General features: G+C 40.2%; 1 protein-coding gene across 2 annotated transcripts in view; it reads left to right on the top strand.

Annotated features, from left to right (window-relative positions):
• NEGR1 (neuronal growth regulator 1) overlaps positions 1-27,231 on the top strand; it is a 444,891-nt gene that overhangs the window by 180,849 nt on the left and 236,811 nt on the right. For both annotated transcript variants that reach the window (XM_083510584.1, XM_083510583.1), the window contains exon 2: positions 6,324-6,556. In XM_083510584.1, the coding sequence (XP_083366710.1) occupies positions 6,324-6,556 (233 nt within the window). The remainder of the gene's footprint in view (positions 1-6,323; positions 6,557-27,231) is intronic.

Genomic DNA, 27,231 nt, shown 5'->3' with positions numbered 1-27,231 from the left:
ACAAAACTGTAAAACAGGATTCAGGTGCCAAACAGAGCACCTTCCTCAGTATCAACAGTCTTGGGCCCTATGATCAGTAGGGGAGGTCCTGTTGGTGATGCCGGCACAGGGGACTGCCCAGTTGGTGGGGACCCATGGCAGGGTCTTGTTGGTAGTGGTTCCCCTATTGAGTCAGTCTCCCTCATGATTACATTTTAAGAGATTTTTTTTAAAAAAAGTTCAGGTGCTGTACTCTGTGTTAACATTTTCACTGAGCTATGCACAAGGGCCCCAAGTACACACACACACCCCGCCTATGATTGGTCACCACCAGTTCAGAACCCATCAGTGTATACATGAAGAAATAATCCCCTATTGGGGTTAAAATGTTTCATGAAACCAAGAGAATAAACTCACTGGTAAAAGAAATAAAGAATTTTCCAATCAGATATGATAAAATTGATGTCAGTAAATGCATTTTAGAAGCATATGGCTTAAATAATCACAACAGAAGGGTTTTTTTAAAAAAAACAAAACCCAGAAACTAGATTTTCTGCTCTTCACACACAGTAATCTTTTCATAAATAGAAAATCAACTTTAGCTGAACTCCTGCTCACAGAAAAGTTTCTCAAGAGACATGAGAAATATAAGGATTAATGTCGCTTCTGTCTAATGACTGTAGTGCTGGGTTTAATTAATTTTGCTGTATAGTCATTCTTTATTCATAAGGAATAATTGGTGCTTCATAGAGATTTTTTTATTAATAAATTGCATTAAGTATAATCTTCTGGTGACCAGCAAGAAGCTGAAACAACTGAAAGGAGGAAAGATGAAGTCCATAGTAAATGCTCAGTGAAAATGAATGTATAATTTGTACTTAAATATAACAAAACAATTGCACTAGGAGATATTTCTGGAAACCAAGTGATCACTTTTTAATTAATTGCGACATAACATTTGAATTGCCATATAATTTCTAGAGAGGAAATTAGAGAGGAAACCACTTTCAGTGGTAGGTAATCTTTGTCTACTCATCCACGTGGAATATGTGTCATTACATACATACTACCTTGACTATTAGGACTATCTTGGCTATGAGACCTGTTCCCTGCCTTGCAGACCTTTTTCCAACTGGCCTGGGAGGGCAGAGCCCTGACTGACTCCAACTACAAAAGCTAAGGTTGCTGAACAGACTATTGGGCTGGGATATTGCTTGGGGCAGGGGTTGTTGCTGTTTTTGGTTTATGGTGTTTTTTTAATGTATCTTTAGTATGATTTATGTGGAAATTGCTCAATTTGGTTGTAACTTTTTAAATGTTTTATTTATTGCTTATTACTACTTTTGTTACCTTTTGAATTATGTAATCCCCCCCCCCCCCACGTTTAAGCCACCTTGAGCATAGTTTTACCTATGGAAAGACAGTATACAAATAAAATTACATATGTAGGTATCATGCCCATTCCTAGATCCCATTCCAAATTCAAAGACCACATTCTGAAATTCTCAAGCTGTCAGAGAAGAAGGCTGCATGTTATGACATGTTCCGATGATGATGATGATGACACACACTCAAGCAAAATCTACATTTATATGGCAAGAACTACATATATTCCTAAAGTTTGGGATACTCCAATCTGAACAGCCATAAATAACAGCAAGTATGAATGATGAATGGGCTCCCAAAATCTATTCTGTGAATTAGGTTTGATGTCCTACATTTAAAGTCCTGGTTATAGAGATCAGTTTATGGGTGGCTTTTGATTAACTATATTTACATCATTGGTTTGCTTTATTAATGTGTAAACTCCTTTTGGACAAGGGCCCTTATTCATGGAGAAACTCGTTTTAGATTGGCCAAGTAAGCAATACTGTATTATTGTGACTTTTGCAAATTGTTCTAATAAGTGGCAAGAGAGGCTGGGAGAGAGGAGAGAATGGGAACTCCAGCAGATAAAACAGCCTGCTGCAAGTCTGATGATTCCTCCTTCCAACTCTGTTTTATCTTATCCATTTCAGCTTTAAAGCCTTGATGTCCAAAGAGCTGGTTTTTATTTATTTATTTATTTCATGAAGAGCAGAGAGGAAACTCTGCAACTTTCAAAACACATGTCACAGCATCTGGCTGCTTTATAGTCTTTTGAAGACTCTGCACTCAAAGCTTCAGAACTGTCCGTTTGGCTGAGGAGACAGCTGTGAAAGTACCTGGCTAAACCTGTCTGCTTGAACATAGTTTTCATACGAGTTAAGATTAAATATGAAGGGAGAAATGCCTTTAATCTTTAATTAAATCCCATCTCATGCATTGAGATCTGACTTCATTAATTTAGTTATTTGGGGGGAAGCTTCTTCAAAAGCAATGAAATGCATTGTTGAAATTGTTTTATAGTGCTGACATGACATGCTTCATTGAAAGAGAAAATGCCATATTCTTTGGCTCTAAGTATATATGTAAGATATAACTCTAGAAACATGTGCATTTAAGTCCAGGTTATCTTTGCCAGTATTCGTAGAAATGAATATGCCAAGATGATACCAGAAGGATAAGAAATCAGTGGTCCTCCTGATGTAGTTGGGCTACTGTACTCATAGCCCCAAACCATTGACTATGCTGGCTGAGACTGAGGTCAACATCTGGAGGGTCACAGTTTCCCCATTGTCATGACCATGTATCAGGAACCTTTGGAATCAGATTCTTCCAACAGAAGTATATATAAAGAAGAGATGGATCCTGTTCTTTTCCACATGAACCCACTGGCACTGGAACCTGCATCTCACCCCCTAAACCCTAATGAGATAGATCTGCCACTGGACATCGCAGACTCCTTGGAGGATCAGGGAAACCGGAGGTTCCTACAAAGAAGGCCCTGCAGCTTGAAACTCTGCTGCCTAGAAGCCCAGTGGCCACAGAAAAAGGAAGGCATTGGCCCTTTAACTAGCTAGCTGCAGCACTCAGGAGCAGACCTTTCATTTTCACTCTCCTGTCTAGATGACAAAGCTCTGCCAATTTCTTCAAGACTCTGCTGAGAGAACTTGCTTTTTCTGCCTTCAGGTAAACTATGGTCCAGGGCCAACACCTTGGTAATTGTCTGAGGTCCTAACCTTACCTTACCTTATCTGCCCATTAGTTCCAGAACCTCAGCTCTACTGACCTCCATCTTGCTTCAAAAATCTAATCCCCTGGGCAGGTACCCTGATATGAGCTCCATGAAAAACAACAACACATAAGATATTATCAGAGAAACAGCATTGTTCCTAATTATAAATACATTCACAGTAGGAACATATGAAGATGCTTCATGTTGTATTACAAGGTTGGGCCATCTAACTCACTGTTGTCTTACCATGAATACGGAAGGATGGCTCCTGTCTGAAACCCAAACATTGGGCATGCTATCAATGGCTGATGGGAGTTGGTCCAACCACGTCCTTGGTTTACACAGATGACAGCAACTTCCTATTGTTTCAGACATGAATCTTTTCCAGCATCTTTAGAGATGTTAAGTATTGAATTATGTGCTCTGCCACTGACTTATGCCCTTTCCCTAAACTGCACTGGCAATTAATCACCTCTTTCTTGCCATGCCTTTTCTCTGTTTTCCTAAAATGCCTTTGTCATCTGTAAGTGTTTTGATAACATTCCCCATTGTTCTGTACTTCTTTTCAGTTTTTTTGCCCTCCCTTGTTGAAAATTAATATTATATATTTATTCCACACTGGCTCTTCTTAGCTGTGTTGGCCTATGTAGGGGGCTTATTAAGTTAGCTATTAGGTACATATATTCCAGATTCCATTCTAAAACCCAAATTCCATCTTGAAGAGCATATCCTGCCTGATTCCTATTGAGCAGGTTGAGAAGGCATTGATTCTCAAGCAATTGGATGAGCATGCTTAGGATGATGCTTCATGCATTTCCATGAATCATGGTTTCTAGAAGGCCAATTCCAATATCGAGGTCAAGCTCAGAGCAGAAGATGCTTATGAGCAAAAGCAAATTAGTCATAATTAGTCAGAAGTACCATATGTTACCCTCCATTAAGGACCTCTTGATCCATGCAGATGTATTAGGAAACTTCCTATGCATGCTCGTGCATTGATTTGATGTTCAAGGCTGGCTCAAACTGTCCTGTAACAACAATACTGAAAAGCGCCAATTGGCACATAATGATCATGAAACAGACAAAGGTGTAAGTAGAAAAGGCTTTGTTCTCAATATGCAATTTTAAGTAATTATGTTACCAATTCATTGTGCAATTTTTAAAAAATGTCTCATTCCGTACCACAAAGGCTGAACCAATGCCCTAAGGGTTGGACACTGTGTACGGAGCACAAATAATAAACTGATGGTGAGCTAAAAGCACTTTAGCACTCCATTCTTCTTCTGCATGAGTGCCTTCTACCCCCATAACACCTTCCTTATACCTATGGGGTTCGACTTGTCTCCCAGGATTTGATGGTGGTCTTTCAAGGGCCTCAGCCTGTTTCATCACTTGATATATCAACATGTGCTTAAAAGTTTGATGTAGTGTTGCGTATCCAATTCCTTAAGTTGTATTTTCAGAGAAAAAGGATGTTCTTGAAAAAATGATGGCTCTCTTGTATGTATATACTGAAGAGTGCCTGGGGAAACCCAGCCAGATGGGTGGGGTATAAATATTATTATTATTATTGTTGTTGTTATTTGGAGTATATGAATTTAAGCATGACTTTGGCAATAGACAGTGTGCTGCATTTCCAGTCCATCGTTCTGCACAAAAAAACCTAATGGCTTTTTCTCTCTCTTGGGAAGCTTCTGCCCCGTTGATACTTTGCAAATACTGTATCCACATTTCACTTAAAATGCATCATTAAGTGAGAATGTTCCAATCATTCCATCAAAGGTGATGGATTGAATTATTTAATAAAAATGCAATTAGTCTTTTTTGCATATTTGTCAAAAACCTGAGAAATCCTTTTCAGTTTTCTGTCATTAATTAATATTATCTTTAATTCCCAATTAGCGTGAATAGATTTCTCAGAAGACAGTGACATGTTGAATATCTATTTTTGAATGTTTGACCACATACCTTAACAACATAGTCACATTTTAGGTGGGGGTTTTTTAAAGCTATATTTCTCTACTTGAAAAAATATATATGGAAAGAAAGTATTTCTCTTAATACAAACCTTTAAAGACTCCTCCTGTTTTTTCCCCGGGGTGGGGGGGGGAGGAGGGCAGGATTGGTTTGGCAGGAGGATGAAACTGGCTGCAAATTAGATTCTACAATATACCATGTTCCTTATTTTTCAACTGATTAGTTTCATACTGTTGGCAGTAACTTACCCTGTTGAATTCAGCTTGGGATTTTGTAGCAATCTTCAGCACGGTGTTCAAACCCCTGAGGGATTGTGTAGAGATTCTGTCAAACCCTTTTCGGTGGATGTGTATTTCATTCTGTGGCTGTACTTTGTGCTCATTTAAAAAAACCACTCTTCAATTTGTAGCTGAACATTTTCAAAATGAAGTTTAGAGAGGCAGAAGTCTGTCACAATGGCCTGAGTATCGCTACTTCCCAGCATTTAATGGTCTCTATTAGTATGAATAGAGCTCCAGTTTCATCTTCTCTTGTTGCAATACCCTACGGTTTCACAATTTGTTTTATTTTTTTAATAAACCTGCAAGATCTATACATGATCTACACATACTGCTAAACTCATCAACAGTGTTTCACTACTGAACCTTTTTCTTTCTCTATGATATGTCCATAGTTCAAAAGTTCTATCACATTGTCTAAGGGAGGAAGAATTTGTTCAGTATATAAAAATATATCTAATGTGAGTGGCATTTTGCTAGGTTAAAGTTAGGTCTATTCATCCCAGTACTTTGTTTCTGAACCTTGGAGAATGTAGACAAGGTGCATCCAGAACATGGATTTCTTAACTTGCATGAATTGTTCTGTTTATCTATTCAACTTTTCAAACATCTACATTATGCAATCATGGGTTTTCCTTTGTTATGGTTGTTTTGCCTTATATTGTTTTGTGTGCACTGATTGAGTTATTGCATTTCACTGTATATTTCGTCTGTATATCTTTGCCTTTGGGGACTTTAACTGTAATTCTGATACTGATACTGCTAATAAAAACTTATCCCCCTTTGGTGGAGGGGATGGCATTCAGAAAATAGAAAGCTACTCAGCAATAGATCATCAGGTGTCATTTGCACTGGCTTGCCATTTTTGTGCAAAATTAGACTCTTCCATTACAAGTTGCAGTTCGGAATGCATCCAATTCAAAATATGTAAACATTAAACAAGTATATTATATGCCAAAAAGTTAATTGCTTCTCTTCTTTGAAATCTACAGGTGTTACTTGGAAGATGGAGCTTCAAAAGGTGCCTGGCTGAACCGATCAAGTATTATTTTTGCAGGAGGAGACAAGTGGTCAGTAGATCCTCGAGTTTCAATTGCAACAGCAAACAAAAAGGAGTACAGCCTCCAGATACAGAACGTGGATGTCTCAGATGATGGTCCCTATACTTGTTCGGTGCAGACTCAACACACGCCGAGGACAATGCAGGTGTACTTAACAGTAAAAGGTATTAGTCACCCATTATATAGATATATACATTTTATAGATAATCATAAGCAATCTGCTTTTCAAAAGGAAATCTATTTGGCATTCTTATGTGCTGCAACGTCGAAATGTTTAATTTACTCTTGTTTGTCTATTTGTGCCCTTCAGTTCACTCATTGACTGTCTTTCTGATGCAATTAATGTGATAATTGGCTTCTCTTTGAAAGATGATCCCATACGAATGCTGGCAATCCCAGAGTAATACTGGGGAAATGGATAACTCTTCCCCAAGTTCTACCCAATTCCTCAGGCACACTTCAGTGAATGCTGAAAATTACATTTAGATAACTGGAGGGCATACATCAGTGTCCCACCGAGCTTGGGGGCAATCGTAAAATGTGTCTGGGTTTGCAAGCAATGGCTTTTGAATCCTGACATAAGCATTTGTAAGCTACTCAGTAAGAATAGGACATGTTCTGGAAAGGTGGTAAACACAATCTCTATTCAGGCACTGAAGCACATGACAGGGAGGTCAGAGTTCAGTTTGCTGGGCCCACCTTCACTGGCATGCTCCCAATATCATTGTTGTCCATGCTTTGGGACTGAAGACTTGAAGTAGGGAGACAGTGCATAGATGCCTCACACAGTTTAGAACCCTTATTATAATTATGTGGGCCATAATGCCTCTGCTTGTGGAAGAATGCAAAATAATGTCTCTATCAAAGATCTGCACAAGAGGGAAGAATGATGTGGGAAAACATGGACTTTCAATTAATATTGTGAGTGTACAAAGCACTAAATGGCTTGTTGTCCTAGTTCTGAAAAGAGCACCTCTCTCATTATCAACCATTTTGAGCTTTATGGTTAGCAGCCTAGTTCTCAGAGTTCTGGGACAAGTGATGGTTCCCCATTTGTGGAACGACCTTCCTAGTGCTGTCTCTCTCATTATTAAATTTCATGGGGGAAATTTGAAAATCCCTGTTTACCCAGACATGTGTTGGCTGAAATATGCTATTCCTGGCAACCTTGAAAAACCTAAGAGGCTCCTTTAGGAGGAAGGGCAGAATATAAACTTAAGATAAATGAGAGGAAAGTGGCGGTTTTAAACAACAACAGTAGTCTGAGTAAAGTAGAGGTAGAAGCACTCCAAGGGTTTATTTTTTTAAGTTTCAACAAGTTAATTGTTGTGCAACACAGAAGCTAACACAAAAGGCTAACAAAATAGAACCTTACCCAAATCCCCACTTGCTGTATTCAAATTGTAGTAAAAACTACCACTTCCCTTTCCTCAGTGTCACCCCGCTCACTCTACTCAAACCTCTGTCATGGTTTTAAATCAGCGTGGTTTTTCCCTCTCAGTGTCTCTTAATCCTCTGCTGTTGTTTGAAATGACCACTTTCCCCTCTCAGTTTCTCTCCACCCCCGCTTTACTCTAAGCTCTGTTGTTGTTTAAAACCACCATTTCCCTCTCAGTGTCTCTCCCTTCTTTTTCACTACTGACAAACTTGCAACAGTAGTGGCAAATCACTAGTGTGACAGGGATTAGACTAGGCAGCAGAAAATCGTACCTCTTTTGATGAACTAAGTTAGTTCTTCTAATGTCCATGTGTAAATGCAATTATTCCTTTTGAAACTGATTGGCATTTAAACCATTACTTGGAAACATTAATAAAGTGCAAGTGGGACAGATATCATTACCACCAAACAGGGTCAAACTGAAAAGAGAGTAAATGTCACTGAAAACAATGTTCTTTTCAGAGAGATTATCATCATTATGCAAAAACAAGCTGTCAAGCATACTGTTCTTCTTCAGAAAAATCTCTTTCATCCTTGTCTTGTCAATGCAAGCTCAGATGCATATTTGAAGATTGTGATTTGCATGATAGGTTTGTAGATACAATGAAAATCAATTATTGGAAGGTCCTGGATCATTTCCATACTGAGCACTACTGATGCAGATATGGTGATACGTTTTATTTAAAAGAGACTGCAGCTCTGTGTTAATAACCATCTCAATGATCATCCATTTCCCAATGCTTGTGTGCCCTCATTAACTATTCTGAGGGACAGGTGGTTTAGGAATTAGCAATGAGATGAGGGAAGCCTTTCATCTCCCAATCTGCAGTACAAATCCGGCCCTGCTTGGCAGTGACGAGAAGCTGAGACCATCTGATTGCTGTCCATAGCTTTCATGAAATGCCTCTTCATGCTGTCAACCCACTCTCTGTAGTTAAGTCCCAATAAAACACAAGCAAGCACAACAAAACAAAAATCCAAAACCCACCACAAAATACCTCATGATTAGCAGGAGCCTCTGGATAAGAAATGATACATGAGGTGTATAAATAGTCTGTTTACAAAAGCTATATATATATATATATATATATATATATATATGTTTTCGTAGATTTTCACGGGTACAGGAATGCAGGTTTTGGTGTCCTCGGGTGTCTTCCCGTGTAAAAGTTGGGGTGTCTAGGCGACGTTTCGACGAGGTCTCACTCGTCATCTTCAGGCTGGTGCTTTCGGCTTCTTGTTACTGGAACAGAGCGGGATCTCAGTGTTTGAGTTCCTATAAATACTGTAGAGGGGTGTGGTGTATTGCCTCAAAAGTTCTGGGCAGAGGGGAAGTTCCCAGGCTAGTGTTCTTTTCTTCTTTTGTTCCTTAATTACTTGAGGGATATCTTGAGTGATTTCTTGAGTGATATTCTGAGTACCACTTAGGTGGGTCATTAGGTGTTGAAATACCCTGCAAAGTCTGCCCAGCCACGTACATTGGACAAACAAACAGACGAATAAATGCACGTATCGCAGAACACAAGAATGCCGTCAAAAAAGAAGAAAAATCTTCCTCTCTTTTCCAACACATGAAAGAAACAGGACACGAAATTAATTTTGCAGATTCCAAATTGCTCTTCAACATGGAACATCACCACAAGAGAATAATCATGGAAGCCATCGAGATAGAGAAACACCCTCACAACATGAACAAGCGTGACGACACGTCCCGCCTGCCAGACATCTGGAAATTAGCCCTCCCCACAAAAACCGACACCAGATCCAGAGGCACACAGAACGCCACCACCAATCAACCACACCAGACCCAAACCCAGACCCTCTCCACAGATAAATTACAGACACCATCCAGTAACCAAACCATAGTGGCACCTCCGGATGCTGCACCCCCCTGCAATCCCTACACAGATCTGGCTGGCACAGGGCACAAAACCACAGCTCGCCCCTATACACGAAGCCAAGCCAAAGCACAACTAAGTGCAGTACAGCCATCTTCCCAGAAAAACTCTTCACAAATTCAAGAGGTCAAGACACGAAGGCTTTAGCAACTAATCCACACCTAATGACCCACCTAAGTGGTACTCAGAATATCACTCAAGAAATCACTCAAGATATCCCTCAAGTAATTAAGGAACAAAAGAAGAAAAGAACACTAGCCTGGGAACTTCCCCTCTGCCCAGAACTTTTGAGGCAATACACCACACCCCTCTACAGTATTTATAGGAACTCAAACACTGAGATCCCGCTCTGTTCCAGTAACAAGAAGCCGAAAGCACCAGCCTGAAGATGACGAGTGAGACCTCGTCGAAACGTCGCCTAGACACCCCAACTTTTACACGGGAAGACACCCGAGGACACCAAAACCTGCATATATATATATATATATATATATATATATATATATATATATATAAGCTGCTTTCTCATTTTGCGGCATTCCACTTATTGGATGTGCAGAATATCAGTAAGTTACATATGAAGCTGCCTTAATATAAATCAGACCTCTGAACCACTTTGTCCAGTACAGCCTGCTCCACCCTTCAGTATGGTTCCTTCCAGATGTTTGGGGCTACAACTCATCGTCCCTAACCATTAGCCATGTTGATGAGAACTATAGTCCAAAACATCTGGAAAGTACAATGTTGGGAAAACCTGATCTATTCTACCTGAGTGTGGCTCTGCAGGACCTCAGTCAGGGCCTTTTTATACAGAGAATATTCTATGGTAAACGTGAAACTATTTTGTACTGGAGATGGCAGGGATTAATCCTTGGCTTGCTGAATGTCACTTTTTCCTTGAATGTCACTTAGCCAAAACTGAACAAAGAGTTAAGAGTAGGTTAAGCATGCTGAACTCCTTGCCGATCGGAAGGTCAGTGGTTCGAATCCCCGCAACGGGGTGAGCTCCCGTTGCTCGGTCCCTGCTCCTGCCAACCTAGCAGTTTGAAAGCACATCAAAGTGCAAGTAGATAAATAGGTACCGCTCCGGCGGGAAGGTAAACAGTGTTTCCGTGCTCTGCTTTGGTTCGCCAGAAGTGGCTTAGTCATGCTGGCCACGTGACCCGGAAGCTGTATGCCGGCTCCCTCGGCCAATAAAGTGAGATGAGTGCCACAACCTAACTGGACCTAATGGTCCCTTTACCTTTTAAGCATGGTCTATGCATCTGTATTGGTTTGCAGTCATTAGGTTGTATTCGATTAAATTTTTGCACTAGCACAACAGGATTTCCACTCCTTCCTGTGCTCTCCACACTATTCCCAAATCTGCTCCAGAGGTTGAAGGAACCCTCAGATTAGATTTAGTGAGCATGCGGAGGAAGGAGATGGGGATTACATTCCATTGTGTGAGAAATCTTTGTGCTGAAACAACATTCACTTTAGTGCTACATTGAATATAACCCATTGGGTTGGGGGGGTGTGTGTGCAAGAATGGAGAAAGGAATACCAGGCATTATATGTTGCTTTCCACATTGCTTTAACAATATGGAGCTGAGCAGGTTAGTTGTAAGGGACTAACAACATGGTTACAAAGGCTACAAGGAGAAGAAACCAGGTTACGGGCCCTCCCACGTGACTTCCACTTTCAAATATAACCACATTTTACACCATGCCACAGGGCAACAGAATGTCCATACCGAATAATTTCTGTAGCCTAACAGCTGGCCCTGAAATCCATCAAGGGACTGGTGCAGTTTGGTACTTTAGAGTATGTGCCATGATCTGAAAATCTCTGGTTCAAATGTTAGCTCTCTGATAAGCTCGCTGCCATAGTCTTTTAGCCCACATCTGCATTACAAGGATAATTAAACTGGCATATCTTATAGAGCAGCTGTAAGGTTACTAGGATAATATATGTACCTTGAATATGCCAGAAAAGGGCTAGATGAATCTGAATTACTTTTAGTTATCATCTACATCATCAATATAGGAGTCATAGCAGTATAATTTTGGCCAGTTTTTAAGGAAACAGAAATACTGTGTATTTAATGTGCTTTGTTTCACATGCAACATCTTCCCTGCATATTATTTCAATAAAGTATATTGTGTGGGATTTAGGTTAATGTATGCAATTTTTAATGCCGGATCCACTGCAATTTTAAATGCCAGATCCACTGACGGGGTGGGGGTTAGGATTGATATGAAACTGCTTAGAGTCAGATAATTTTATACAGTTATACAGTATATACAGAATTCTACTTTCAATTTTACTGTTTCCTAAGAACGATACCTTTTAAAACATTATGATTAGGATTGGTCAGAAGTGCCCCTTTCTTCATAGAGAAAAGTTTCATCGTATCCTGTTCTGGTCCTTTGAAGAAGTGCATAGGGTAAAGCAGGTCAGTTTTTGCAGCACCACGGATAGCTCCCACTTAGATGCCTGCTCTGACAAGCGGTAGAAGTATACAGAGATCTTTTAAGCCTCTGCTTCCGGCCCACTTCTCCTAGGCTCCATCCCCCTTTGGTGAACTAGAGCCTCTTAAAAGAGCAATGCCTTCCACCTACTGCACTACTCCCTGCACCGTTGGACAGGTGAGGAAATGTGGGAGGTACTTGGTTCCTCAGGATCAGGAGAAGGTGCCTTTGAAGGTCCTGGCTCTAGTTATATGGGCCATGCCGATGTGGGAGCTGGTTCAAGGAGATCCTGTCTGCCAGGTTCAATGACCCCCCTGATCAGCAGCATCAGTCTGAAAGCCAGGAACCCCCTTGGACTCCATAGCTGGTGACACTATAGCCTCCAAGTCATTTTTCTGGTTGCCATTGTTCTCCAGAGTTGTGACATATAGGAAACTGCAAAGTCAGACCGTTAGTCCATCCTACTTAGTACTGTCTACATTGACTGTCAGTGACTCCCATGGACTCTCCTTATCAGCTCTGCCTGGGGATACCAGGGCTTTATCCTGAGAATATAAGAATTCCTTTATTAAAATACTTAATGTCTTCAAACTAGGTGTGTATAAAGCATAAATGCAAGCTCAAGGATAATTAACCTTGCCTTCAAAAATAGGGAAGAAATGTATCATTAGGCGTAATTATTAAGTGATAGTATTTATGTCTTCTGACATTCCAAGTACAACCTAAGGCTCCAAATTCTTAGTATTTGGTGCAATTATCATTAGCACTTTTCAGTTGCACTTTACTGAGCAATAATGCCCATCATATCAAAGAACCGAACTGAAATATCTTTAGTAATGTACAGATATAGATACATAACTAAAGTGGTATGTTTGACAGGTTAATTGCTTTGCATCAGATTTATGACCATCTTATTTTGCATTAGGATCATACTGAAACTTTGGAAGGAAACTTATTTTTGAACAAAAGTATGGAAGGGGATTTTTATTATAGGGAGGTGTATATTTCAATAGTATGTAGTACAGATAGGAAGCTGCCTTATTCCAAGTCAGACCATTGATTCACCTCACTCTGAATTGTCTCAACTGACTGAGAGTAGCTCACATTCTCATGGTTTCAACATCCTTACATGGAGATATTGGGCACTGAACCTTGGACCTTCTGCAGTCAAAGCAGATGTCCTACCACTGAGCTCTATAGCCCTTCCCCAATACATGCAGAAAATTGCAGGTTTACTTGCTGACATATCCGTTTTCATTTACTTCTGGTAGCAGTGCTTGGGGAAAATATGCCTGAAATTCTGGAAAGCCACAAATAATATGCTTATATATAGGCTAGGTGGGCCAGTGGTCTTGCTTCATATGGCAGCACATATGTAATAATATTTTAACTTCTTAGGCCCAGGCCGTGTTCATACATGTGTATGTCTGGCATTTCCTTGGCTTTCTGAGCTTGGTGGGGATCCTCATGTTATACTATTGGTTGGCAACACAGCATGTGAAGAAAACAGTCCATCAGTCATCTTAGTCTGCAGTCCTATACCAATTCACGTGGAAGTGGGGATGCCCAAATCTGTTCTCATTTTTCCAGCCTTAACTTCAGTTCTGCACATTTCCACATTAGCTTGCAAATTTTTATTTTAAAAGTCCTGGTGAAAATCCACTAGCATTTTAGTGTGACTGTCTCCTAATATGCATATTTTTGTGGGCAATTTTGCCTAACATATGCATTATTGCAAAGTGATTTCCCCTAACCTAATGCATTTTAGTATGTTATTTTCACTGATATGTGCATTTTTATGCACACTTTACCTGGTATATGCATGGTTGTACACATTACTTGGTGGGAGAGATGCATTGTAAAAATCAGAGAAGTGCTTCCTTGTGCATCTTGTTTCAGATCACCTTTTAAATGACAACTGATTCCAATTTCTTTCCCATCCCCACCATGAAGTAAGCCCCACTGGATTCAGTGGGATGCACTTCTGGGTAGACAGAACAAATAAGATTGCACAGTTAAGTCTACTTTCTTTAAGCTCCATGTACAGTGATGTTTTATCAGCTGATAGTATTTTCTGCTGCACTTATTTATTTCTTAACTTCTCTTCTTTGGAGACTTATGCCGTCCCAGGTGAAAATAAATCTTGTTAAGGCATATCATGTGATCCTCAAAACATCTTGTCGGCTCTGCCTGCATTAACATGCAGATCAGTCACTCTGTTCATTAGGAAAAAAATAGATTTGCAGATATTTTTTCCCTTTTAAACAAATGCACTCCAAGCAGATACAAATCATCACCAGCATATATTTTCTCCTTACAGTTGCATTGCCTTGAGCTGTATCTCAAGTAATGACAGCATAATTACAGCTATGTTGGGGAAACCTTTCATGCTATTTGTCCAGAAACAGCTTAAATCATTTAGTGACCCATACAACGAATATTATGTCATGTGGTTCATTCCCTCTGTTGATGCAAATGAATTCTTATATTGATTGTGATTATTTTCTTTTAAAAAAACTTTTATTTAGGAACAGAAATAATCACGATGTCCTAGTTACATTTACTATGCACAGCAGATTAGGCTGATCGGTGCAAACCCCCCACCTTTTTGTAATCTAAAATCATCACCTCCTTCCTAATTGATAAAACTATGGTGCAACACTCATTAAAGTGCTGGCGTTCAGTGTAAACAGACAGGGCAAAACGATATCAGATGTGCACCAGTTTTATGACTACAAAACTAGCCAACGAGAAGCCTGTAAAACACCCATTCTGCAGTCAAGCTGGCCATTTTCTGAAGTGGAAACTGAAGTAGGAAGGGGATAGGAGGGTGAAAAGACGAAACAGAATAAGAAGTGACATTTAGCCCTTTCTTGTCCATTTGTCTAATGGGATGTATTTTGATGAGGACACTTCATTCTGGTATCATCACATCATAGAAAACAGTTGAATCCAGACTTGACAGAGACTACTGATTTTACAATATTGACAAAGGGGAAGATCTGGGTTTATTCATTGTATTGACAACTAGTGTTGCATAGCATTCCACACCAAATCTGGCTAATCAATGTTCTTCACAATCTGAAGCCAAAGCTGCCATTCAGAATTAGATATCCTTATGACATTTTCTCTGTCTGACTTAGCTGATCCTGTTTGTGGCATGTCACTGATGCATTAGCAATCTGCTATTGTTCTATTTTTGGATTCCAGACTTTACCCAACTGTTGGGTGTAAGCGGTTTGCCGCTGCTTTCAAGTACCTTCTGTTCAGTGGCATTTTGTGTTTTTTTTCTGGCCAGATTACCAGTGCACACAAGGACCTGCACACATTGATGAAACACAAATGGAATCTTGCTTCAATTCTTCACATGATCACATCAGTGTTCACCACCACCACCCCTCGGTTTTGCTCCATCAATGCTCACAGGAGCTTCTTTACATTGATAATCTGTATAGGCCCAGGGCAGGGAGGAATGCAACATAAATTATCTGAAAGCTGCTGCAAATTGCAGGTGTAGTAAATGCCAGAATTCGCTTTAGGTATTATCCATGTTGAATTGAAATGAAGAGAAAGTGGACTGTGCAGCAAAGCAAACCCACAAAATATGAAGAATTCACTCTTATTTCTAGTAGCTTAAAACAGCAAATTGTTGTTTTGTGATGATCTGTTTTTAAATGGTTTTAAAAAACCAATGTCCACAGCTATCAAAATGCTGCATGGGCAGTCTAGAATAGTGGACTAGATACCAAAAGGTGTGCCTCTGCTGAGGCATGATTGGCCTTAGCCTATGCCCATGAGGAATGGGAATCCTAGTGGGGTCACTGGGATGAACAAGAAGTTCGTCCTATGTGCAAAGTGAGACCCCACCCAGAGTTTGCTGAGTTCTCTAGCTTGCTGTGGATACATTCATAAGGCATCCTGAACAATGATGAGGATTGTTTCCGATAACACCACAGTGAAAACTGCTAAACAGAATGATCCTAGATTGATTAAAGAGCCACCCTGAACCAAGGATGTAGATCCCATTGTTCTGAAAGAAAAAGGATCAAAGCCTTTGCTGAAATAAACTTATATGCAAGAATGCTTGACTTGTAGCAACTGCAGGAGTGGTGGCTAACTCATAGCCCTTTTCAACTCTGCCCCCCAAAGGTTTTCAGTGCCCCCTTGAAGGCATTCCAAATTTTGTTGGCATCAGCAGTCTAAGTTTGTCTGTATTTCTGACTGCTCTGTTCACTGTTGCATGTGTGCACTGCATGTTCCAGAGATTCTCTGGGAGTTTGTAGGGGCCAAGGAAGATACTCTAGGAGTTTGTCAGGGCCAATAAAGAAGAAGTCCCCTTAAATCTTCTCAAGCATACACAGCTTTGCCACTTCCTAATTAAGAGCACTTAAGCATTACTCGATGCCAATGGCTGCAAAAAAAGAGAGATATGATCTGTCATGGCTGTTGTGGAGAACAGATAAAGCCCAAAGTTATAGAAATAGCACAAAACACAATACAGTGGTACCTCGGTTTACAGACGCTCCAGGTTACAGACTCCGCTAACCCAGAAATAGTACCTCGGGTTAAGAACTTTGCTTCAGGAAGAGAACAGAAATAGCATGGCGGTGGTGTGGTGGCAACGGGAGGCCCCATTAGCTAAAGTGGTACCTCAGGTTAAGAACAGTTTCAGGTTAAGAACGGACCTCCAGAACAAATTAAGTTCTTAACCTGAGGTACCACTATACCTGTTATTGAGAGCTATCTTGAGAGGAGAAATTTCTTGTTGACTTTTGTGATAGAAAAACACAGTGAATAAGGAAGTGGCAGTTAACGGTTTCTACTTGCAATGCCTTTTGGTAGACTTGTGAGCATCTCCAGTGTGTGAGAGGCAACATAAGTTACTGGAGGCATCAGAAGTTACTGGAGGGAGTGTGCTACTGGATGCAGCATTAAGTACCCTGAATTTTTAATAAATAGTTGATATTTATGAATGCAATGGAGTTCCTTCATCATCAACAGCCATTCCTGGTGTGTCTTTGTGCACGGTTTGTGTTATGTATGTGCGGTGATTAACATGTGCATGAACTAGTATGTGGCCCTCAGAGGGGTGGTCAACCATAATTGTATTCCTTGGACCACAAGATTTACCCACCCCTCTTCTACACCATTACGCTAAAAAAAAAATAAACAAGACTTGGTCAGAACTTGTATCACCACCAAAACTGTTTATTAGGCAGTTTGTATAGTCAAATCTATTAGGCTCATAAATGTGGTTTTCTACCTGACAAATTTCAATGTTTCCTTAATTTAATATTTTCATTATTCAGACAGATTGTGAGTTAATTTCTGCATTCTCTGAGTCCACATACATGTTGCATGATGAATCATCTAATGTTTAACCTCTTTGCCCATGCTCCAATGTTGATTGCAGTAACCCCTTACTTTCTGAACGAACTGCAGCTGTAGCATTTGCAACACAGATAGAATGATTTAATTTTATACTTCAGTTACTCTTTGCCAAACTAATTGATTTAAAGATTGGATTTGAAATCATATTTAAAAATGCAAGACATAAACATATCTCATCTATAGCCTGAAATTGTAGAGCTAAAGAAAATCTCTGTCATTTGATTCACACTGGCCCATATTCCAAGTGCCCTAAGGGACAATGATTCATTGAAGCTGAAGCCTGCCATATTTTCAGTGGAACGCCCTCACATCAGATGTTGAGGAAATAAATTGACTTTTAGAAGGCATCTGAAGACAGTCCTATATAGGGAAGTTTTTAATGTTGATGTTTTGTTGTGTTTTAATTTGTTGGAAGCTGCCCAGAGTGGCTAGGACAGCCCAGTCAGTTGGGCAGCATATAAGTTGTTGTTGTTGTTGTTGTTGTTGTTGTTGTTGTTGTTGTTGTTGAGCATTGCAAGTTGTTTGGTTGGAAGTCATGACTCCAGGATTCAGTCACATGCATTTAAGCACTGGCACTATCTACCAAAACATTGGGGTTGGCCAAAAGTAGCCCTTAATGAATAATGCAGTAAAAGTCCACTCAACAATTATTCTGCCCCTCAGATATCTTGACTTCCTCTCAAAACTTCAGGCCAGATTGTAAACCTTCATGTTTACAACTTTGTAAAGAGTATCTAAGGCTGTGTTATGTTTGTTATTTAAAAAAATACTCCCAATTGCCTTTCATAGAAGATAGCAGAAAGTTTTGAAATGTTTTACATTTCTAAGAAACTACTTTAAGATACAGTAGCTAGAGATAACTGTGGCTTTTATGGCATCAAGAAGTTATCGTTTCTAACAAATGTCCACTATTGAGTTACTTTGGCTCCCAGTGAGGGTATAATGCAAACAGAGGCAAGGAGATTTTGAAATTCCCTTTGGAATGGTTCATTCAAACCTTTTAGTCTGAAATGTTTGCCATGGGTTGCACTCCTGAAGGAAACAAAAATGGAATCAAGAATGGGAAAAGTAGGTAGAGAGGCAGAGCTAAAACCAATGCATGCACACATTCTATTTTGTTTCGCATTGTGTGTGGGTGATTTAGATGAGGGCTGTGGCAGCACATGAAATAGCAAGAAAAGAACTGGATAGATTATTACATGTATAACATTTTAAATGTTATGCCTCCTTCCAGAATGGAAAAGGTCCCAAAATATATTACCTCTCTCATCAAATTGAGCCTCAAGTGCAACAAGAGATTATCAGTGTCAAATCAGTTAGACTGAAGCCCCTTCCATTATGTGATATTTTCAAATGGTGGCTTCTATTTTCTTTTTTAGCTTTTTTCCAGTGCTATCATTACCTCCCCACTCCCATTTCATTTATTATCGGTGTTCTGCCATAACAGCATGCTAGGAATCTCAGCAGCTGTTTGGATTCCTGTAGCGCTGGACACATTAAACACGCTGTATGTGCCAATGACCATTCACTGGCACATATATTTGCAGCTCCTATCCTTGGTATTTTTCAGGCAGGCTCTAAAAAGTTTATCTTTAGGACTGCATTATTTATTTGAGACATTTATATTCTACCCTCTGTAGTTGCTGATCCCAGAGTGGTTTGCAACAAAAAAAATAACATAAAAAACTGAGCAAAGCAGGAGCAGATAAAAATACCTCATTAAAATATCACATATAAATACATGCTAAAACAAACTTTAAGCATGTAGGTTGTAGTATTAGTGAAGTGGTTAAATTGTGGCCTCTGTTTGTTGTTCCTACTCCAGAATACTAAGCTGTGACTCTATAGAAGGAATTTTCATTTTATTTTGCTGAATTGTACAAAAAAGAGCAAAGAAACACCAAGATTTGTGGGCCCAGGCACAGGGAACCTGAAATCAGTGGGGCCTATATAGTGGGAAGATACAGTAAACACACAATACAAGCATCTTGGGTTCAAATAGGTGACAACTTTATTGATTACAGATACAAGTAGGTTTGGGCATGTCTCCTCCATCAACCAGCCTGACTGCTGGTTGATTATTTTGCAGGGTCAATCCTGGGTTAAGGATCCCCATATGACATAATTCAAATAGAGCTGATTCCTTCTGGACCGCTATTTTGCGGTGGCCCATCAGCTCCCAACTGGGCATGCAGACAGAAGCACCTCCCCTGGATTCCTTTAACTGGGTACTCCTGATTCTCTGAAGCACGGATGTCGGTGGGCTCCTATCACCTCCCTCTGACTAAGGAACTAGTTTAGTGCCTTACCTGCCAGCAAGTTGCAACAATTGCTGTGAGGAAGACAAAACTCTCCAGACAGGCCCAATTTGCCTGTAGGCAATTTCCTCATTGGTCAAATATGGCAACCAAGTATTTCCATAGCCAGGTCATATGCAGAACCTGCCTGCTCACCTTCTGGCAAGTCAATATGCTAGATAGGGTGGGAGGGTGGGGAATCTTGCTTCAACTTTGCTGTTGAGTCCGGGCAAAGCCTCTCTATCTACCCAGTGGGTACACCTGCATGAAGATCAGGGGCTGAAGTCGTCACTCAGGTTCATCATGAAGCCCCACTCATCCCCTGTTTTCCTGTGATAGACCCATTAAAATGCATCTTGTCTGTGATAGGTCTGTTTGGATACAAGTATCCCAGCAAATGTAGTTTGCCTGTGATAACCCATTACAATACAAGCCTCCCAGCAACCTGTATGACTGGAGGGGTACGGAGCATCATCTCCCAATAGTCATGTGGGGCTGGAAATTTGCCCCATGCTCAGACCGCACTCATGCTGGCCCATAATCGCTGCTCGCCATCATACAAAGGTAAGTGGTCCCTACAGTTGGTCATTTCCCCTTTTTGTGACAAACCTAAATGTTATTATTTATTGCTGTTATTAATAATAAGTGGGCCTGTTAGCCATTTGTTGCACAGAGGTCTCCAAACAACTTTGCCATCACAGTTTTGTGACTTTGCAAACATCCTTAAGAACATTTGACTTTGAACAGTAACCTGTAAATATTTTAAAAAGTTAAATAGTTTATTCCCACTTAGCCAGCAACCAGTTCACAGTATGGGTTTCATGCCATTCCTCTTGTAGTGTGCATTTATGTTTGTCTCTTACGTGATCCCTGTGTATTCATAAATACAAATGATTTAGGTGTGAAGTTTGAAACAATGTGTAATGTAGGCTCCTTGGTACTACAGCAGGTTTCAAAACAATTCTCTCAATGAAACTGTTCCCTCTCAGTCCTACATATAGGATTGCAGAGGATCTGAGAAGGGACATGTGTAAAGCTGTCTTTGGCTGCCCATGGTGCGCAGAGAGATTAGTGGTCTGGGTTCTCAGATGTCATCTTGGTGTTTCAACCATCACTGATGACTTGGAGACATTGCCAACAAGTGTCATTCAGACTGGTGGGTAGCAGTAGAATTGCCAGGGATATTGTGGCAATGGTTATCAGTGTTGGTATGATTATGCCATTGGCTGCTAGTTTGTTTCTGGCCCAGTTCAAGATGTACACGCTAGTGTTTAAACCCCTAGGATAACTTTGACTTCAAATATCTAAGAGACTAAACAAGCTGAATACCCCTTACAAAAACTACCCCTCTTCTGACTAGGAGCATTTTGAGGAGCAATTTTGTTATACTTCTTTAAGATCTCTGTCTTCTCCTAATCATTTTTTCTGCAGCAAATGATGCTGACTTTGGCATCTTAACTAGATGTATATCAGATACTTAAATCAGGATCGTTCAGACTGGATTTTCCTTTGCATTATTTAAACACATTTAAGCATATTTAGCATATTTATGTGAACTTTCTATCCTCCCTTTCTGTCCTCCTTGAGGATGGATTTCAAGATCAAGCTAAATATGCTATCTGCTCTCTGTATCTGAATAAGAGCCAATTCTAAATAAATGGCAGTCCTCATCTTATCTCGTGAGTATGGCAAACAAATAATTGAGAATTCCCATTGCCCACTCTAGCTGAAATGGAAGAGAATTGGACATCTACACAGGAGAAGGAGAGATCATAGTTCATGCTTTTCTGGTCACATTTCATCTCTGTGCCTAGACCGTGTTCTGATTTTGTCCAAACATTCAGCCCTTTCACCATATCATGCATCAAAATTCATTTATCTGTATATGTAAATACAATTTATAGATTCAGTGCGTCACTGCAATTGATGCTTTTGAATTAAATATGTCCAATATTTCCACTGCAACGTGTGCTGCCCTTTCCCACTAATAAACCTCCCTAATGCCTCCTAAATATTAATGTATTGATTCAGTCTCCTCAATGTTTGTGAAGACTAATTTATTTCCTAAATCTAGCCAAGAGGGACTTGTATTTGGAACTAACAAGATAAATCTTACACAAATTTATTTAAAGTGGGGCAAAATAAATATGCAGAAGGCATCTATAATCATACCAGCAACCACTTCCCACTTAAAACTGACAAAGCATTGCTCTTTTAAATTGCTGCTACTTGAGATGTCAGTTTGTTATAAAATTAACTTCTTGGTGCCAGCCACTGTTATCATCTTGTTTCTCTCTCAGAACAAAAAGAGCAAGATTTAGCAAATTTGTTCTGGATTCCAAAGTAGCTCAGCAAGATTTACAAAACAATAGGAAGGCAATCCTTCTGTGAAATACATATTTACCCTCTTTTAAGATGCATCTCATGGATACATGATTGCTGGCAGTACTGTGACTGTGACTCATTTCTCTGGTACTTTCCAGGATACAAAATGGTTTACAGTCATATGTCACTTAAGCTTACAAAAAATGTATGAGTATCTTTGTGCATCTATTATTGTCTCGAAAACTAGCCAGAACCCAAAAGAATAAAAGAAGCTAGTTCCATGAGACCAACTGAAAGAGGCCTTTGGCAGCCCACCGTGGCATGGAATGGAAAATGAGACTCAGGGCCTATGTTCACCTATCCAATTTACACCATATCAAAAGAGTCAAGAGGCTGTTTTTGTGGTGAGGGTAGAAATAGCTGAAATCTAGCATCTACCTGTTCTTTGTGAGTTCTGGACTAAATGCAGAGATCTACAAACCCCCTTATGGGGATGGAAACGAAGTCATCATAGAAACTAATTCCTATGTGCAGTCACTGACTGAGGAAGCATTTCTGTGTCCATGGATTTATTTATTTATTGACAATTTATCTACCACTTTATTGTAATATTATCTAAGTGATCTCTTTCTGGGGATCACTTGCATTTCCAGAATTATCCAGAGACTGAATAGGGCCCAATGGCAGACCAATACTTTATTCACCATACCACACTTGCCCCCATTATTTTCAGTGATTTATTTATTTTTCATATTAGTGGAATTCTTGCCATGGTTTTCAGAATTTCTATACATAATTTTGCAGTGTTTCTAACATATGAGTTCCTGTGGGACCTGACACCATTGGTTATAACAGTGTAATTTAGCAAGGATTCCACTAAAGCAAATGTGATAATTATGTAAAATTAAAGCTGGGGAGAGGGAGGCGTATTAGGTCAGTGATATATATCAGGAAGGAAATTCTTATGCATGACTGCGGATACTAAATTATGTTTAGAAGACAGAATATATAGAAAGGGGAAATAAGTTGATTTAAAAAACAACAACAACACCTTCTAGTTTTTGGAGAATGGATTGGTAGAAATGGTAACCATTTAAAAATATTTTTGAAATACCTGAATAAAGAAGGTAAAATAATTTGCTCTTTGTTGAGAGTGTGTCAGTAAGTTGTACAAAGACATTTTTTGAACTCCTTGTTCACTTACTCTCCACACTCCACCAAGGCTCAGAGGATGTTACAATACCAAAATGTCCAATAAAACATCCAAATGAAATGACTATAAAATGACAATCATTTATTTGCTGGTAGTACATCACATGTTTTCTGATGGTGTAAAAAACCAGTTAAATTGGAAACTATCATGGGAAAAACAAGTCAGTTAATTAAACTGAGATTAAACTTTGGAAAAGAAGAAAGCCTGGTATGAATAGAAATGCAGACAGTGTCACAGACATCATCATTAATCCAGGCAATGTTGAACTGATTCAGAACAGTGCCAAGGGTGTGTCACCTTTGTCACATGGCAGAAATCATTTTGTGAGCTGTATGCCTTTTAGTGAGGTTTTTCTGGCTGGAAGGCAAAGGTCAGGATTCTGCTCTTTGATGTAAAGTTAATAGTGTCTGACACATTAAGTATCTGCACTGAAATGTTATCATCAGACAAAACCTTTTGTCAACTTTGGTTAATGTGGTATAAGGTGAAATGGCTCTGGAAATAAAATCCCATAGTTTCACCGAAAAGATGTGAAGATTGCTGAGAAATTGAGTGTATCAAGCCAGGAGTGGTGAAGAAGAGGTACGCAGGCAGGAATGCCAAAGGAAATGATTTGTACATACTCAAAAGTCCAGACCTAACATTGGATTGATTATTGAGAGAATCCAAACTCTGTCATTTCCAGCGTATGCTATTTCAATATGGTTTTGTGCCTCAAACCTTCTTACACGAGGATTTTGATTGGCAAGTGTCTCTTCCTAAAAGTAATGTAGTATCTATCATGTATCTATCTATCTATCTATATCTATCTATCTATCTATCTATCTATCTATCTATCTATCTATCTATCTATCATCTATCTATCATCTATCTATCTATATCTTTCTATCATCTAATCTATCTATCTATCTATCTATCTATCATCATATATCTAATTCCATCTTGGTTTTTATGATTCTTACTTACTTACTTAAATTCATTTACCCTGTTACATATTGCATTATGTGCTTTACAGAGGTCTAAAATATTTGATTGGCCTTCCTAGTTAAGCCCAAAAGTGTGATGACCCAAGTTTTCGCCCTCCAATGAATCTGTTCTGAACCAGATTGTGGGAAAGACAGTTGGGTTGCCTTGGGCACTGCTGGGCAGTATGGTTGCAACCACCCAAGGTCTACAGGTGTCTTCCATGCAAGGACGATAGCCAGGAAGCTGGTGGTTGGGTCCCTCAAGGTTGAGACATGCCCTCCATGTCACGGAAATCCCATCAGTGCCTTTAGATGGAAGGAGCAATTGGAAACACCATCTCTAGACATGGTGGATTAGCATACAGAAGAAAAACTACTATGATTACAGTTTCTCATTTAATAAAAACAAAAGAAAACAGAAACCCACCGAAACTGCCTGAGCAAATAACAACTGTTCAAGACTCTTGAAAGTCAATGTGTTTAATTTGTTTCATCAAATAGACAAGTTTAACAATAGCTTTCCCTCTGTATGTTGTACTCTCCACACGATTCTTATAACAAGAGAGGCAGCACATCTTGGGGTACCATTGAAGAGCAGCAAATGTTGGCTATTTGGATTATTGCTGTATTGTTGTTTGCTTGTTTGAACTGAGTGGCACTACGTGGATTTTGTACCTCATGAACCAAAATATGTTCATGCTTTGCTCAGTACCCACTACGCACTATCCAGTGTTCCATTTCATTATGAGGATAGTGTTATATGTTTGTGGTGTGCCTGGACTCCCTTTCTAATTCTGGACCTGAAAACCCCAGGATAAGGGGCCATGTGGGCAGTTGCATGGAGTGGGAATGCAGGGGGCCAGGCGCTTGTGCTTTGGAAAACTGTGCTTAATGTTTTTGAGGTTTGCAGCTGCTTTATGAGACTGTTTACTTTTGCTGCAGGGATTCTTCCTGCAAGTTTTAGCAAATGCTGTTGATCTGTGATTTTGTTTGTTGACATGTTTCTGGTGGTGGGAACTGGTTAATGATTTTAGGAAATGTTCTGATAACCTTGTGGGTGGGTGTACAACTGTGTATGACAGCAAGGGGATAAATGTGTGTTTTTGAAAGCTGTCTTGTGCTGCAGGAAAACAAGGGAAAGAAGGAAAGCCTGGAGGGATCCTGAGGAACTGGGAATTGCTTGAATGGAATGATATGTGTTCTAAATCTCTTTGATAAGATTCCTGTTACCTTATTTATAAATTTGTGGGGTGGCTAGACTCCCCTTTTTAACTCTGGACACACACCCTTCTAATTCCGGGGTGCCAGACATTGAATTCAGCATGTTAAAAAAATAAGCTAGGCTGGCTTCCCAATGAAGTAACTGCCTGGAGAGATGGAGCATTAAAAGAGCACAAAGAAATGGGTAATGACCCACTGAGCTTTAATGACCCATTAACAGAGGCTCTCTGGGCTGGACATCTCACCTGAGGTGAGAGATAGTTAAAAAGGTAAAGGGACCCCTGACCATTAGGTCCAGTCGTGGCCGACTCTGGGGTTGCAGTGCTCATCTCACTTTATTGACCAAGGGAGCCGGCGTACAGCTTCCGGGTCATGTGGCCAGCATGACTAAGCCGCTTCTGGCAAACCAGAGCAGCACATGGAAACACCATTTACCTTCCCGCCGGAGCGGAACCTATTTATCTACTTTGACGTGCTTTCGAACTGCTAGGTTGGCAAGAGCAGGGTCTGAGCAATGGGAGCTCACACCGTCGCGGGGATTCGAACCGCCGACCTTCTGATCGGCAAGTCATAGGCTCTGTGGTTTAACCCACAGCAGCACCTGTGTCCCTCCAAGAGATAGTTAGCAGAGACAAAAGCCCAGTGCTTCAGGAGGAAGGGGCAGAATTGCAGTGGGAGATGAGGTAGGCAGAATAAAAAAAAAATTGTGTTTTGCAAGCGGTTTGGCAAGCAGGAAAGGGGGAGGCAAAGCAGAATGTCTGCTGGCAGTTTGGGATCCAGCATGGCAGCCATGAGAGCAAATGAAGAGCTGCTGCTTCACCTATGGCAGAAGCAGGAGACCCTTTTGGAGTGCAGTGCTGGGAAGCTCCTCTCAGCAGGCTCAGGTTGTATATGTGCGTCAATGAACCATATATCATGAAGACACCACAGTCCCCACCATGCCTCATTGTCTGAAAGAAAACACAGCCCCTGTGTAAGTGCACCTGGTTCCCCCTGGAATCTCATACTGCTCAGAGATTGGGGTGGCACATAACAATATCATAAAAGCAGCTTCGGAATTAGGCATATAAACTTGTTTTGTTTACTCCAAACCTAACTAAGAACTTGTCACATTCCTCCTTTTGTTCTTGGGAGCACCATTAGGTCCAGTGCCTCCTGCAACCTCGTATCATGAGCCTTCAAGCCTCCTCTTCCATTTTCCTGCCCACCTGACATCCTCATCCCTCAACTCCCCTTCCATCCCACCTGACTTAAGTCAACATGTGAAAGGAGGGAGGGGGACTAGAGCTGTGTGCCAGGAACTGAGGATGCTTGCAAAGCAGCTGCTTAGGATGCTGTTGTAGCACTGTGCCAGATGTCCACGAAGAGAAGAGTGAGAGAGATGCCTCTCCCTTTCGTATTCCACTGTTGCTGAAGCAATTACAAAGACAAGGGAGAGGCTTGAAGGAAGGAAGGCATAGGGAGTTTGAGAAGGATGGTTTAAGTTTAACAGCTAAGCTGGAGAAGAATATCTGAAGTCGCCTTGTATTGAGGTGAGCAATATAGACACCAAGAGATTGTATTGAAGTGAGAATTAGGACCCCAGCAATATTGGGGGGTGGAGCACCATTGTTTTCAGATTTCAGGTAGGAGGGAGA

The sequence above is a fragment of the Podarcis liolepis genome (genome assembly GCF_965112155.1).
Source record: "Podarcis liolepis genome assembly, chromosome: 6".
Taxonomy (NCBI): Eukaryota; Metazoa; Chordata; class Lepidosauria; order Squamata; family Lacertidae; genus Podarcis; species Podarcis liolepis.
The sequence above is the reverse complement of the archived record's forward strand: the minus strand, read 5'-3'. Positions and strand labels throughout refer to the sequence as shown.